The 14838-nt window shown below is 40.4% G+C and overlaps 1 protein-coding gene across 1 annotated transcript in view; it reads right to left on the reverse strand.

Moving 5' to 3' along the window:
• The window catches only part of cep120 (centrosomal protein 120), a 33587-nt gene that overhangs the window by 17251 nt on the left and 1498 nt on the right, over positions 1 to 14838 (reverse strand). Inside the window, exons 3-15 of the mRNA XM_006797678.3 lie at positions 13091 to 13205; positions 12850 to 12994; positions 9756 to 9904; positions 7549 to 7746; positions 7247 to 7471; positions 6734 to 6956; positions 6463 to 6652; positions 4655 to 4804; positions 2305 to 2487; positions 2129 to 2225; positions 1328 to 1504; positions 1102 to 1191; positions 904 to 996 (exon numbers count right to left, since the gene is read on the reverse strand). Coding sequence (XP_006797741.2) covers positions 904 to 996; positions 1102 to 1191; positions 1328 to 1504; positions 2129 to 2225; positions 2305 to 2487; positions 4655 to 4804; positions 6463 to 6652; positions 6734 to 6956; positions 7247 to 7471; positions 7549 to 7746; positions 9756 to 9904; positions 12850 to 12994; positions 13091 to 13205 — 2035 coding nt within the window. The remainder of the gene's footprint in view (positions 1 to 903; positions 997 to 1101; positions 1192 to 1327; positions 1505 to 2128; positions 2226 to 2304; positions 2488 to 4654; positions 4805 to 6462; positions 6653 to 6733; positions 6957 to 7246; positions 7472 to 7548; positions 7747 to 9755; positions 9905 to 12849; positions 12995 to 13090; positions 13206 to 14838) is intronic.

The following is a 14838-nucleotide window of genomic DNA, read 5'->3' on the forward strand; positions in this document are numbered from 1 at the left end:
TGGTCAGTTATAATCTTGACTAGAGTGAATGTCACTGCCTGGTCACTTCCCTCTACCTTTGTATGTGCGAAATATACGTAGAATGCATGCATTTCATATTGTCTATAATCAATACATTTTTAGATATTACACTTCGCAGAGAGCTAAAATCTACAATCTACCAATGAACACTTTGCCTGCAAGAGTCAAAGGGTCTGCTTAAATGGGGTCTTTAAGAGGTCTCAGAAAAAAATTATTATTCTGATAATAATACTAAAGGCTTTTACATACATTCTATGGTCAAAATAGCCCTGGAGAAGCTTTAATGAAGACTTCTGTGTAGCATTTCATCTTTAATCTACATGTTAAACATCAGCACAGCCGATGTTCTGACTAAAAGTGTTTTAAAAGAGCCAAAGATCTAAAACATACACTTGTATCTTTAGATTTATTGAAGTGTCTTTGTTATGCTTACATTTTCTAGAATAACAAAACCTGCTATAAAGGGGCAAGATTACACTTACATAATTTCTAGTCTATGTTAAACAAGAACTACAAAAAGTACAGTTTTACTGATAGCTGCTTTTGAAGTGTGAGCTATTAGCATTTGGAATGAATGAAGAATCGGTTTTATATATAACGTTGTACACAAGATGGTGCTACAATGTGTGGCATAAAAGTCATAAAGCGGTTCAGGTGATGGATGATGACAGATGCTGATAAATTACTGAATGATGCAATGATCCAAACACTTCATGTGATGTCTGATGATCAATTTTCTGTCTACAGTCTTTCTTCTGTCAAGCAATTCTTAAGTGTTGACAACATACTAAAACACACATTTACAGAATTACAATTACAATAATTTGTATGAATATTATGAGCCTTTGATACTGTATGTTGTGTCATCAGCTAGCATCAGACCTCCAGCTCAGCCTCAGCCAACTGTTTTTCTCTCTTCTCCAGATCAGACAAAGTCTTCTGAAGCTGCTCCTCCAGCAGGTTGTACTCCACCTCCTGCAAACACACACAGATGTGGAGAAGTGAGCAGGGGGGACCTTTCAGTAAAACTTAAGCATATATTGATATGTGAATTTGTGTAGGCGGGTGTAGACTCTCCACCTTCTTCTTGACCAGAGCTTCTCTCTCTCTGTCTCTCCTCCTCCACTCTTCTGCTAACGCCTGCATGTGGCTCAGCTCCTTCTTCCTCAGCTAAAACAAGCATATTTTATAAATGTTATATAATAGTCGACTCCTACAGGGAAAGAAATTGTTCAATTTTTGGCAAAAGTAAGAAAATATCTGAGCGCCGTAAGAATCCAATAAACTGCATGGAGCTAGTGGTTACCTGATCATCAAACAGATCCTCCTGCTCCTCCTTCCACATCTCCAGCTCCAGGGCTGTGCGGTACTCCAGAGTCTCTCTGGGGACTGTAGGACCCAGGGGCGCTGTGTGGAGGCTGAAAGCTGCAGGTCTGGGCACTGCGGGGTGGAAGGATGGCTGCGAGCGAGGTGCAACTTCATTCTGTAGATATGTAGGAAAATAAACATGTCAAAAGTGATCTAGTTGAGCTAGAAACAAACAACATTTTACTCCAAGTAATCCGTGGTGATAGAAGACTAGAAAGACCAGGCGACTTTTTTTTTTTATCTCTAAAAGAAAACTAGCATGGACAGAAAAAGGTTGTTTTTAGAGCAGAACACATTCCCAGCTCTCCAGTGTTTATATAGTTTTATTTTTGGAACATGACTCAGTTAAAAACATATTTTTCAAACCCTGGCACTCAGTTTATCCTTTGAAACAAAGGTTTACATCCTGTTTCTTTAAAAGGCACTTATTGTAGATGACGTGCTTAAAAATCATTTAAACCTTATAAAATCAACTAAAGCTGTGACTCCACATCCAATACTTCGTGTATCATGTTGGAGAGTTATGAACTGAAAGCAGCTTTTATAGAATAGCACTCTGTACCACAGATGGTGCAGCAAGTAAAAGAAGTCAGTTTTCAGTCTGACTGATGGTGAAAAATATTGCACGGAGGGATCGACTAAAACACAACTAAGTCATCTAAATCCAGAAAATCTTTGTTCTTTATCTTGTTGAAAGGAAGATGCACCATACCGGCTGTTATTTGCGCTGCTCTCTCACCTGTGATGAGTCAGACACTATGACCTCTGTGGCTTTAACCAATCCCAGGTCCTCTAGCGTTGCCATGTAACCCAACTCTGCCACCTTCTCACCAGGCCTGAGAGACAGATAGAAATGCAGCTGTTAAACAGAGGTTAATCATCATTACGTGATCCATCAGTCAGTCTGGTTTCTACCGGTGTTTTTGGACGACAGGGATTCTGTCCAGGTGAGTCTGTCTCCAGCACTGCTCTCCAGTTGATCCCAGGAATCTGCTCTTCTCAGTGCTCAACAGCTGAGACAGTTGGATGGAGGCTCGTCCAATCAGCTGGTCACGGCTGGTTGTATCTCTGTGCCAAACCTCCACCACCAGAGGAACTCTACAACACACAGTTAAAACACATGAAATCCCCCTGCTGCTTTTTTAACACTTCTTCTGAACTAACATCAAACTAATGAACATTCCTCCATTTTTTCTTTAGTGGTTTTATTAAACCACTTTTTAGGACATTTGTTACCAACCGGTTCACTTTAAAAAGTGGAGCTCATCTCATCAAGCATAGCTGGCATTCATGTACAAAGCTGCAGGAGTATGAGCTGTAGCAGGAGAGCTCGTGCCGCTACACTGAGATCAATGAGGCGTCATAAGAGAACAAGGACAACTATCGCCAGCTGCAATTCAAAACTGTGGAGCTGAAGTCTGTTCACAACATTATTTATGAATCCAGTTTAAGTACGAGTGAGCCATCTTTCTCACAAAAACACATCCGTATACATGTTCCCCAGCCTCACTACTGCCACAAATACAATCTGATTCTATGGAAACACTGTATCAGGATCAAAATGTTTCCTCTAAGAATAAGAAAGAAAGAAAAACCAGGTGACTACCAGCATGCATGGTGTTTCTGTTTGCTGCTGGCGCGGGGCGATGTCATCGGTGACATCTCGAAGGTGGGATGTCAACGTGTGTGCATGTGACAGTGAGTGAGTGGTCTATGAGTGTGTGTGTGCATGGCTGAGCCCCGGACCCTGTGGGACATGGTCACCGCTCCCTGCTGGACGCTTATACCTCTTCCCTGGGATGTGGTTGCTTGTTGGTTCCAGGTTGCGTGCTCTGGTGTGGCCGTTGGCCCGCTCCCTTTGTGAGTCAGGGTAGCTTGGTCGATCTCGTTGGGGGGGGGGGGGATTGCTGCGTGCTGGGTGGCTGTGTTATCAACTTGTAACAGGGTGGCCCGCCTCTAGCAGGTCCACTGCCTATTGCCTCTGGGAGTCTCACCCTTTGCCCGTGGGCACCCCATCTGGGGCCTCCATCCTTCTCCTCCTTGGATGGATGTGCGGGTGTTGCAGTGATGTGTGGCCTTGGGTCCTCAGTACTCTTTGGGGTCTTCGTGGTTCCATCTCCATCTGTCTGTTGCTCTTGTGGGGTTGTTACTGCAGCTTCCCACCCTCATTATCAAGTCAATTCATGACAAATACACATAAACATCTCTCAGGTGATCAGTGTATTTTCTCATTTTTGTGTTCCAGGTGCTGTATGTTTGGTTTTCTTACAGGTGCAGCAGGTGTCGATACATTGTTCATTTCTATTTGTGCTCCATCCTATTATTATACTCCCCCCCCCCCACACACTTTTTCCCCCTGCCTGTCCTACCTTACACATTGTCATAATTACACATTGTCATATTTCATCACATATAATGTAATAACTGAAATAACACAAAAGGAAATGAATAAATAATCAGATAAAAGATTCACATGAACACAAGGAGGCTATAAAGATTTTATATAGCTGTTTTTGGAAAAGCAAAATGTGTTTGGCACCACAGTGCACTCAGATCACAACTCTGATTGCAAAAGCTGCCAGACAGGACAGGATTTAAAAATTAAAAAAAAGGGCATCATGTTCATTTGCAGTGACCATTCCCTGAAAGGTGTCACAAAACATAACAGCAAAATGTTCTCTACAGCAGAACTAAGAGAAAGGAAATCACTGAAGGGTTCAATCGTTCAGGTTTTTCCTTTAATTTTTCACCCATTTATGTCATTTATACTGTCATAAAAAACAAACTTTGAAGTAAAAGGAAAAGATAATTATAGATGATAACTTAAAAGGAAACACTATTCGAGCTGCCATTATAATAGGTCTGGAGTTATTTTTCCATCAGAAGAGTTTTGTGCCTGTTGGCTGACACAGAGTCAGAGAGCTGATCCCTCAAGCAGGAGGACAAAAAGCAAACCCACGATAAACCTGACAGCTCAGCTTTGTTTAAATAATGTATGAAGGTGAGATGGTTTCTTTGCACTTATTTATGTTTTACTGTGTTATCATTAAAAATATCACCACTGGACGTTTATAAATATACAAGGTAAGTTACACTGAATATTTTTCCCTGATAATATTTACTGATACTGAATGAAAGTGAATTATTTAACTGCGATCAACTTTGATCTCCTTCCATATGTTTAAAGCATGATGAGGCTCCATCAGTTGCTATAATAGTTGCACTTCTTTAAATTTTGATGGAAGAATGAAGTTTTTTTCCCTACCTGCTGAAGGTTTCCTGTAGCTGCTGTGGCAGGGCAGCAAAGTCGAAGGCGCAGTAGGACTGAGGCAGAGACACCTCCGTGTTCCTCTGCAGCTCCACAGGAGGGTTAGTCATGATCGGAGCAGCACTGCCGAAGAACTGGTAGGAATACCTGAAGTGTGACAAATATACAACCATCAATGAACAGATAAAATTAAAACCACTGCACTAAACATTTGGATGGATTCCTAAATAGAAAATTATCTCAATCAAACACCAGACAGAAGTCCATGGAATCTTAGGATAATAATTTTTTTAAAGGCATGTTTGTTATAACCGATTTTTTAAAATAAACTGTTAGAAGTGATGATTGTGAGTAAAATACAGGAAAACTACTTCCTCTATGTTGAACAGTAGATAAATTAACCATCCACACTTATACAGACCTTTAAAGCACTAAAAGTACTTAGTTACTGGCCCCATTAACCCAGTTTTCAAGATACTTAGCAGGTAGTTTACATCTTAAACTACATTTAAACAGGTTTAATGGCACTGATAGCATTGCATGATTGCAAGTCGCAACTGGGCTTGATTTTTATATGGGAACGAAATCATGGCAGACAGGATTTGTAGGTTCTTAATGCAAATAATTTGTGTATTTCATTAATAACAACTTTAGGCCCAGAAATTTTAGTTATGCTGGAATTTGTAATTGTAATTGTTAGTCTGCTTGCTTATCAACTCCACTTATCGGTTCCACTTGCACTACAATCAGCTGATTTCAGTTTGTGTGCCAGATAAGGGAAATAGTGGTATAGTCTATAACGTGGATATGGCCGTTTCATTTTTAAAAAAAATTGGTCTAAAAGACTAGAGCGAGATGGTAAAGTTCAAACTGCATCCAGGACAGAAACAACTGCATTATGATGCTAACATGAATCTGGCTGTTTACAAGCACCTGCACAGACAGCATGCTAACACTAAGCTAGCCAAGACCCCACAGCTGAGTGAATGCAGACCCCAGTCAAGCAGCCAGACCCTGAACCTCAACAGCTAACAAATAGATGACCACTCAGGCTACAGCCTCAGTTTCCACCTGCTAATGTTTCTAAAGTAGAATCACTGTGGCGATCGCTTTGTGCTGGTTTTCATGTTTGTTTTGTGTTGCCGGTGTTGTGCTTACATACTAAGAGAAAGATCATGTGTGTGCTCATTAGGATAGTGCATTAGGTGCCGGTATGTTGGGTGTGGCCTATCGCCTTATATTGTAAAATGTAACTATAAGAAAATGCATTTCAGGTGACTTTACGGAGAAACAAGAAACTAATGCATCACATTGTGTAATTAATTAATTTCTCCAGTAAATACTTAAGTAAAACCAGTAATGACTCAGAAAAAAGAGGAAAAATACCTCCGACAAACCTTCGACCCACAGCATGCAATTAATTTGCAAGAATCGAATGTCTTCGATATCTTGCTTAGTGATGGTGGTGACTCTCAAAGTGGAGTCAATGAGAACTCCGTGAGAATTGATAAGGATATGAATTAACAAGTAATATCAATAATGGCATCAGAATCGCTAAATTCTTATCAATTCAATTGACATAATTTTTTTTTAATTGTTGTTGTAAACAAGCTGCGATTTCCAATGCTTGGCACCATGTAAATAAAACTGAATGGAAATTAAAATGCTTCCTCCTGACTCAGGCTCAGTGCTGCTGAGTGTTTGACAGATATTAATGTGAACATCTAAAGTTCCCTAAAATCTCTGCACAGCACCGTATGTGGAAAAACTCATTCTGACAGCTGAGAGCAGATAAAGTGTTTCACCTGAGCGTAGCAGCAATGGGGTGGGGTAAGCTGAGGTTTCCCAGGCTGCGAAGGTCCAGAGAGAAGCAGTAGTGATGAGCGGAGGGGGGGATGGAGACTTTGGGAGCAGAAACACTGACGGATGACATTCCACCATCCGCTGCAACCTCAGGCTGTCTGGGCAGCGATGCTGGAGCCTCCAAATCTGTAGCTGGACACCAGTGAACAAACTCAGCTCTAAACTTTTCAAACTTCTCGTGTGAAAATGACAGCTGCTTATTTTAAGTTCTACCTGCCAATCCTGTCGGCTCTCTGCCGTGCCGGAGCTCATCCAGCAGACTCTCTGCTTCGCTCTCTGTATGAGATGAAGGAGGAGGGAGAGGAGGACCGCGAGGACCAGGATGTGGAGGAGACCCTGCAGGCTTATGGACTGGAGAAGAGCTTCGAGGTCTCTGTTCAGCAGGAGGAACAGCAGGAGACAGCGCTCCACTAGCCTCTTTATTCCCCACAGACTGCTGAAAGGACACAAGACCATGCAGCAGGACATGTAGTGTGATACTCAGACAACAACTCAGGTCCATCATAAAGCATAACAAAAACAACCAATGCATCAGGAAGTTATAAAACCACAGTGGTAAAAAACACATGGAATCTAGTCTGAGGCTCTTTGCAGAGTTCTGCTCTCCCTCCAAATTGCTGTGAGTGCAAAGATTCATCCTTCATTCATCTCATGTAATTTAGAGCTGACAACATCACAATCATAAATGTTTTAGAAATTAAACTCTGAGTACTTGTTTTCATTTACCTGCAGTGTGACCTCCTCCCTCCTCAGGGTTACAGCCACTCCCAGAGTCGGCTGCAGGTCGGTGGGCAGAGCAGGCAGCGTCTGCTTGACTCGCTTCGGAGGCTGCAGGAGAAAGGCTCCCTCTAGTGTCGCTGCTTTGTTATCCAGATCCGTGGAAATACCAGCCAGAGCTGAGAGAGAAATGTCAGTGCTGCCCAAAGAGTGATTCCCACAGCACAGGTGGATCTGAGGAAGAGAAAGGACTAAGACATACAGGTACACAGCAGGTAACTGGGAGGCAGGAGCTCCCAGTCAGCACTCACCTGTAAACTGGGCTGCTGAGACAGGAAGGCTTTGAGGATCTGTTTGCTACTGCGGATGCGCACAGACGCGCGCTCTGGCTCAAAGTCAGGACTCAGGAGGTTGTGGAAAGGCTCGCTGGTTATGTCGTTCCCCAGTAAAGAATAGTAGAAGAAGAACTCTGAGCCCTCCGCTGACAGTTTCATGGTGCTGGGGACCAACTACAGCGAAACAAAAACATATCTGGTTTTAAAGGATTCTCTTTTAAAGTCTACATGTACATGTGAAGATGATTTTTCAGTTTCAGTCAGCATGATGGTAAAATACGAGTGTGTGCATGTGTGTGATAACATTATAGAGTTATATATATTTTACTATTTTATTGAAGAACTGTTTTATAACAATTTTAACTGCCACAGAAGCTGCAGATTTTCATAAAATGTATTAATTTAAAGTGAAATATGAATAAATACTTGAAGTTCACTTTTAATTAATCGATAGTTAACTCAAACATACAGTTTTTAAGAAAATGTTAGCAAAAGTCAAACGACTTGACTCGGTTGCGTGACCCTGAAGTACACCGACAGAGAAAACGGGCAGCTGTAAGTGTTAATGGTCCTTCCACATGTTCCCCTACAGAACATTTCTCAAGATTTACTTCTCTAGATATATTTCAATGGCCAGAGGCTTTCTTTCACTCATGGTGGTTCTTGCTAAACAAGTCAGGGTTGCGGAGGGCTGAAGCCTAAATTAGCTGTCATCCAGCAAGAGGCAGAATTCACCCTGGACAGTTTCAGGCTCAAAGACACACCTATGACCAATTTGGGATCACATCATGTGTTTTGACTGGGAGGAAGCCTGAGAAGCCAGAGAGGTACAAAGAGAACATGCAAACTGTACACAGAAAGACAGCTGCTGGATTCAACAGCTGCTGTGATGTAGCAGCGCGAACCACTGCAACACAGTCGTCAATTTAAATTAAAATCTGATTACATTTAGGCTATTCAACAGTGAGTTATTGTCAATATGACACTCATTTATTTGTTTATAGAGAATCACTGCTAGTACTTCTTGAATTCTGTTTTTATATTTTATCTGTTTCACTGAAGAGCACATCAGCCATCAGAGCCACGCAGCGCTTCCTTTCTTCTTTGCAGGGCTGGTCGACTAATTGGATTTCCATTTAATTACATTTTTGGCTTCTGGGGATAAAACGATTACTTTTCTGCCTTTATTTTTGCTATAAAAACCAGAGCTTTTGGTCAAAAAATCTACAGCGCATGAAATAATTGAAAATGGCTCCCATTGGTGAACCAGTAGAAAGATAATTAATGGGTGCCTGCAGGTTCCTTTGTTTTCTCTCACCCGCTCTGCTTTCGGGTTTCTGGGACGTCATTTGGTTATCAGCTTCAGCTCTCCCTCGTTTCTTATTGCCACCTGCAGACATCTTGTGGGAGAGGCTGTAGGCCAGCAGGGATTGGCTTATTTAAAAGCAACTGCTAATCTGGGCCCCTGACACCACAGCCATGTTTTTTCAATTTATTTATTAGTTTTAGTATGTTTAATATACGCATGACATTAATTAATAGTTATACTAAACATTCAAGATTAGAATTACTGCCACATTAAGCTATAAAATAAAAACACCCCAACTACACATTAATTAAGATTTATAACTAATGCTGCGCAGCGTGTAATGTGAAAACAATTCTAATTGCAATGGTTGGAGAAGAGATTGGTTTAATTTGGCAGTGAGATACTCAGTGTCTTTGCTCTCTTATTATGACACTCCAAAGGAGGCAGTCCCTGTAGGAGCAGTTGAGAGATGAAGCAATAATGTTTCAACAACAATAACCACCTGTGATGTTCTTCATCCATATTTTAGAAGTCATTCTGAGAAAACTGCTGTGCTTTTATTTCTTTAATACGTTTCTCAGCTTCTCCCAGAGTGCCTTTAGATGACCCCAAATAGCAGGCCTGGGGATGCTGTCAGCTGGGTTTATCATCATTATCTGACACGTGGAAACAGAAACAACCCATGCAGCAGTGACAACATACGAGCGAGCCAAGAAAAAGAGTGTTTCTCCATTTTCTGTTATCAAACTTTAGTCCAGATACTGGAAATTCGTGGGTGTGACATCACTTTGGCTACATTATCTTAAGCAATAACAATTCGACATTTAGGTGTGACGTGATCAGTCAGGCATCAGGGTCAGAGTTCGGTCTTTACCTGCTCTAGTTTGGTTGCGAAGGCCACGGTGACAGACAGGACAAACATGTCGGGGCAAAGATCTGCCGGCCCTACTTGATGGTATCCCTGGTCTGGGATCAGTATGGCCTCCAGCTTCTCTGGGAGGAGATCGGTCACCGAGGAGGAACCTACACCAGCATAGCAAGGAGATCAAAACAAGCAGTAAATAAAAGAGCAAAAACAAAAATCTTACAGGTTGTAGATGTGAAGAAACCACAAGTTTTATTTTTATTCACTGAAACCACCAATTATTCCTCTCCGATGTTTGCTGGTAGCAGAGAAACGCTTACACAAAACCACAAGCAAGACATCATGGCTGCAAACCAGGAACTGTGTGAACAGAAGTTTAACTCTAAATCGAGCAATGTTCACCTCAGACACATTTTCAGATGTGACGTGTACAAACTGAGATGTCAGAACAGGTTGTTACAGTAACTTGGCAGCAAAAAGGACTCAGAGTTAGGGCTGCAACAATAAACTAAATGCTTAGGTAAAAACGGCTCTTTAGCACGCCGTTGTGTTAAACGAGCGTTTCATTCACATTTGTTACTAAAAACAGACCTGCTACTGAACCTTATTTAGGCGCAAGGCATGAATAAAACGTCTGACAACATTAAGCCCATGTAGCCCCCAGTTTTTCAACAAAAACACTGATATGGCAACAACAGCAGTGATGATGACACTGTCACATACACACACACCACCGTGACTGAGAAAGTGAGCTCAGATTGAGTGAAAGAAAACGTGTTTCTAGCATCCAAAATATCCTGGAATTACCATTAAAACCTTCCCTGGGAAAAAGCTAACGTCCTTCATCAAACCACCTGGTCAACAAACTCTGACATGAAGAACTTTGTAGCTGCTCCATCCACTGCCGTTTGGTTTACACAGCAAATAAATCTGCAATAAGTCTCCAGAGGTTGTATTAAAGTCTGCAGAATGTTAACTTGGTCTGAAAGGATGTTTAAATTACACAGCTTCCTGAAGACTGACGACAGACGTCTTATTTTACGTGGCGCGATGCCTGCAGCACACACGGGTGAGTCTACAGGGGGGCATTTGGGTGTACAAGAAATTCCTCAGATTGAAAATGAAATAATACAAAATACTGTGTTAATTAAACTGCATTCATATTTTGAAAAATGAATATAACATATTTATAAAAATAAAAGCTTTTTTTTGCCCTACAAGCCAATAAAAATGTTCATAGACCAATAAACTCTGAACCACTGACCTGAGGGTTGTTAGGTAGAACGCTGAATTATTATTACGTCTACATCATTATCTTGTTGTCAAAAGCACAAAAACTTGTCTCATATTAATGTCAGAAAACCTTCCAAGATTTTGCTTTAGCTTTGACTGCACTTGAGAGTATTTATTTATTCAAAATATCTAATATTTATATATTTTATTTTTTTAAAGTTACATTTTAATATGGCACATAAATACAATAAAAGGATGTATTTTTTATGACAGACGTTATATGCAGTTAAACTTTAAAGCATTACAATTTCTAAAATAGAAAACAATGAAAAGTTCATTCTGAAAGACGTGCTTTTTGTCTTTTGAATGTTTATTATTTCTTATTAAAAAAACAAAAGCATTTCTTATCGGACTTCTCGATTAATCGACGGAATAATAAGTTGATTACTCAATTAGTAAAATAATCAATAGCTGCAACCATTCTCAGTAAAAATATTTTCTGAATTACCCTCTGTATGTAATCTTGCGAAAAAGCGGCACATAGCATTTAGACTAAGTATAAACTGTGATAATCTTAACCTCCTTGGACCTGGCGTCCACATATGTGGACATCACATTTTGGGTTATTTAGATCAAAATACTAAATTTTGCTCTACAAGGGCCTGATATCCACTTACGAGGACATTATACTGCTACTGTTCTATCAAAATTTTAAACGATATCCTCATATGTGGCTCTTATTTTTCTTAAAAACAAAAATAAGGTAAAAAAAAATCTGGTAATTCTTTGTTTTTACATTCATCGGGCCCCAATATGCCCAAATATCAAAGACAAATTAAAAATGCATGCTGTGGAAGAGTTCGGGTCTTAGGAGTTAATGAAAATATTATATTTGTTTTAAATGTAATGAGTAATAGAATAGTAGTTCTTCACCCTCATAAGTAAATGCTTAGAGTGCTCCCTTATGATTTTTTCCCTGCAGTAACAGCCGAAACACAAAGCCCTCGCAGTCAGTGCACTTTAACAGGCAAATATGAACTAAGTGAACTTCAGCTCGAGGCTCAACTTTATAGATTGGGAATATTTTCACAGAGAAATGATGAGATTTTTCTGAATGTGCGACTTTATGATCTTACAAGTGCTCACTTCACAGAAAGGAAATCCCACGATCTGAGCTCCTTCTGCAGCTATGACCCTGTAATGACTAACATAACACATGACTAATGCTATGTTATGAAAGAGACAGACCATCAGATCACTGTTCTTTACAATGTCAGTAAAAGTTACACCAGATCCACCATCAGTGCACTAATCTGTCAAAATGATGGATAAGCTCTGGAGTTGTCTGTCATTGTCAGAAAAAAAGACAAGAATTTCTAAAAATTTGATTTTTTTTTTTCACATCTAGAACCCTGGAGGAGATTAAAAGTATGCCCGGTTTAAATAGAGGCGGATTTTACACATTAAAAACTCCATGTATGCTGCCAACCCACTATTCTCCCTTCTTACATGAGTCAGTGTTTTCTCTACAACTGAGCCAAGATCTGGACCTTTTTCTTCTTACTCACACCTTATATTTAAGGGTGACCAAAACCTAAACAGTAAGCAGTAACTTTATAGAAGGATGGTAAAGGGAAAAAAACCCAAGCTTTGTCTTTTGCTCTGATTCTTTTAAGTTTCTTTAAGGCGGAAATATGGCACAGCAGTGACGACTCAGCACAGAGTCCGACTGGACTTCAGAAAGAAAAATTGTTTATTAGAATGTAGACTGTTCCAGCTCATCACCATCAAACATATGTAATACAGTTAAATAGAGAAAAGATAAAACCAAGGAAGGTGAAAACAAAAGAAAGAGAGCTGGGGAGCTCACCTTGTCGGGGCGGGGCTTTCTTGGCTTTGAACCTATCAGGGGAAGGTTCAGAGGGCTTGTTGTCATTCTCCAACACCATGCTGAGCAGTAGGGAAGGTTTCTGTTTGGTGTACTTACTGCTGAGCAGTGGATACCAGCGCGGCTCCTGATACACACAACAGACATTTATCAGAACATCAGCCCTGCACATCGAATCTTCTACCAGCACAACTTTGAACAGACAGATAGAGAAGACGTTCACCTGTTTGACCTCCTGAACTGATCGAAGGTCAAGGACAATGTAGCCGACGCTTTCTTTTTTCTTGCTGACAGGGTCAACAGCAAAACACTGAAGCTTGATGGGAGTTCGCTGCAGTCTGAAGAGACAAGGCCATCAAGAGGCATTAGTGTGACTCGGCTAACATTTCCACAACCCTACTTTAGAAAGTTTTTTTGTGGTTTGAGAGAAAACTTGTTTCTGTAATACTTCAAAAGGTAGCTGCCTAACAAATCAAAAGTATTATAAAGAACATCCAAACAGTCAGACAAACTGCTGTGATCGAACACCTGGGGACAAAGGGAAGGAAGAACTTCCTTTCAACAGGAAAAGACCTCCACCAGGGCCAGGCTCAGAGAGGAGTAGCTATCTATTGTAACAATTTGGGAGGTGAGGAGAAAAAAGAAAAAAGACACATTGAGCAACGAGGACAAAACATAATTAGCCAAACGATTAAATGAGAAAATAACCAGGGAATCATGAACTAGCCAAATAAACATTTGTTACAGCTCAACAGAAACCTCTTTGACTTAAGTCTTAAGAAAGTCCAAACATGTGAATTGTGGAAAATTAATAACAATAATCAGCCTCTGTACAGTTGTGAAGAGGCAGAGCATTAGGTACGGACATCAAAAACCTTTTTTGGTTCCTGGTTGTTGTTTTTTTTCTTCCAAGGTTGCAGTTCCAAGTAACTTTACATGTACTTGGCTATGTCCATCTTTAATATACAGTCTATGGAGGCATGTGGTTGCAGTTCTACAGTCACTTTTCAGCCTACTGTAATTTAATGGAAATTGTTCTAATATTAGTATTTTGTGGTTCTTAATTAAATAATTAGATAATAATAATTAGATTTTTACATTATTACCACAACTTTAACCTCAACATAATTTTCAAAAAAACAGCTGAGTCATCACATAGTAAATCCAGTAGAATGTGCTATGTTTCCACTGTTTACAAGCATGTAGCAAAGAAGCATCGCAGCTAAACACAGTGGGTGGAGTCAAGAACAGACAATATAAAAGATAGACATGAACAGGGCTGGAAAAATTAATCCAACGACGAAGACCTTTTGTATAAATCTATGATGAAAATAACAGCTGTATCATGAGATCAAAAATATTAAATTGCTCATAGAGCCCAGGATGTGATTAAAAAGTTTCAAAAACACATGATTAGGGATGGGTACCGGTATCCGGTGCCGTGATGGGACCGGTTCTGTCATAAACGGTAGTAACCAGACCGAAAAGCAGCGCACATTTCGGTGCTTTATTTCGGTGCTTTTTTCCTGAGCTGTGATACACTTTAGATTCTAGCCAATCATTTTACGTTTAAAACATCCCCCAAAAACCCGAAGAGTAGAGTCCTGGCCCCTAGCCCTGCCAGTGTAGCAGAAATGATGACGGATGATGATGCAGCAGCAGCCGTTCTTCTCTGGGTCAGTAGCTTGATGTTGTTTGTGTGTAATTTACGTTGAGTAGGCTAACCACGTTATTACATTAATGCATGTAAGGTAAACTAGCAAACACGTCGTAGTTACATGCGGCTGTCTTCTTGTTTGATGGCAGATACTCCCTTCACCCTGGCCAAAAAGGCTAAAATGACCAAAGAAAAAGTGGAAAACAGTTGAACATGAGAGGTTTTTGGACAAAGTTTGTGTTTTTTCCATTGTTTAAGCACTGCTTCCAGCCAAGAATGATACCATATATGCCCCATAGCTGCAGAAAAGGCTA

This window comes from Neolamprologus brichardi, chromosome 12 (genome assembly GCF_056152115.1).
Source record: "Neolamprologus brichardi isolate AB-2024 chromosome 12, ASM5615211v1, whole genome shotgun sequence".
Lineage (NCBI taxonomy): Eukaryota > Metazoa > Chordata > Actinopteri > Cichliformes > Cichlidae > Neolamprologus > Neolamprologus brichardi.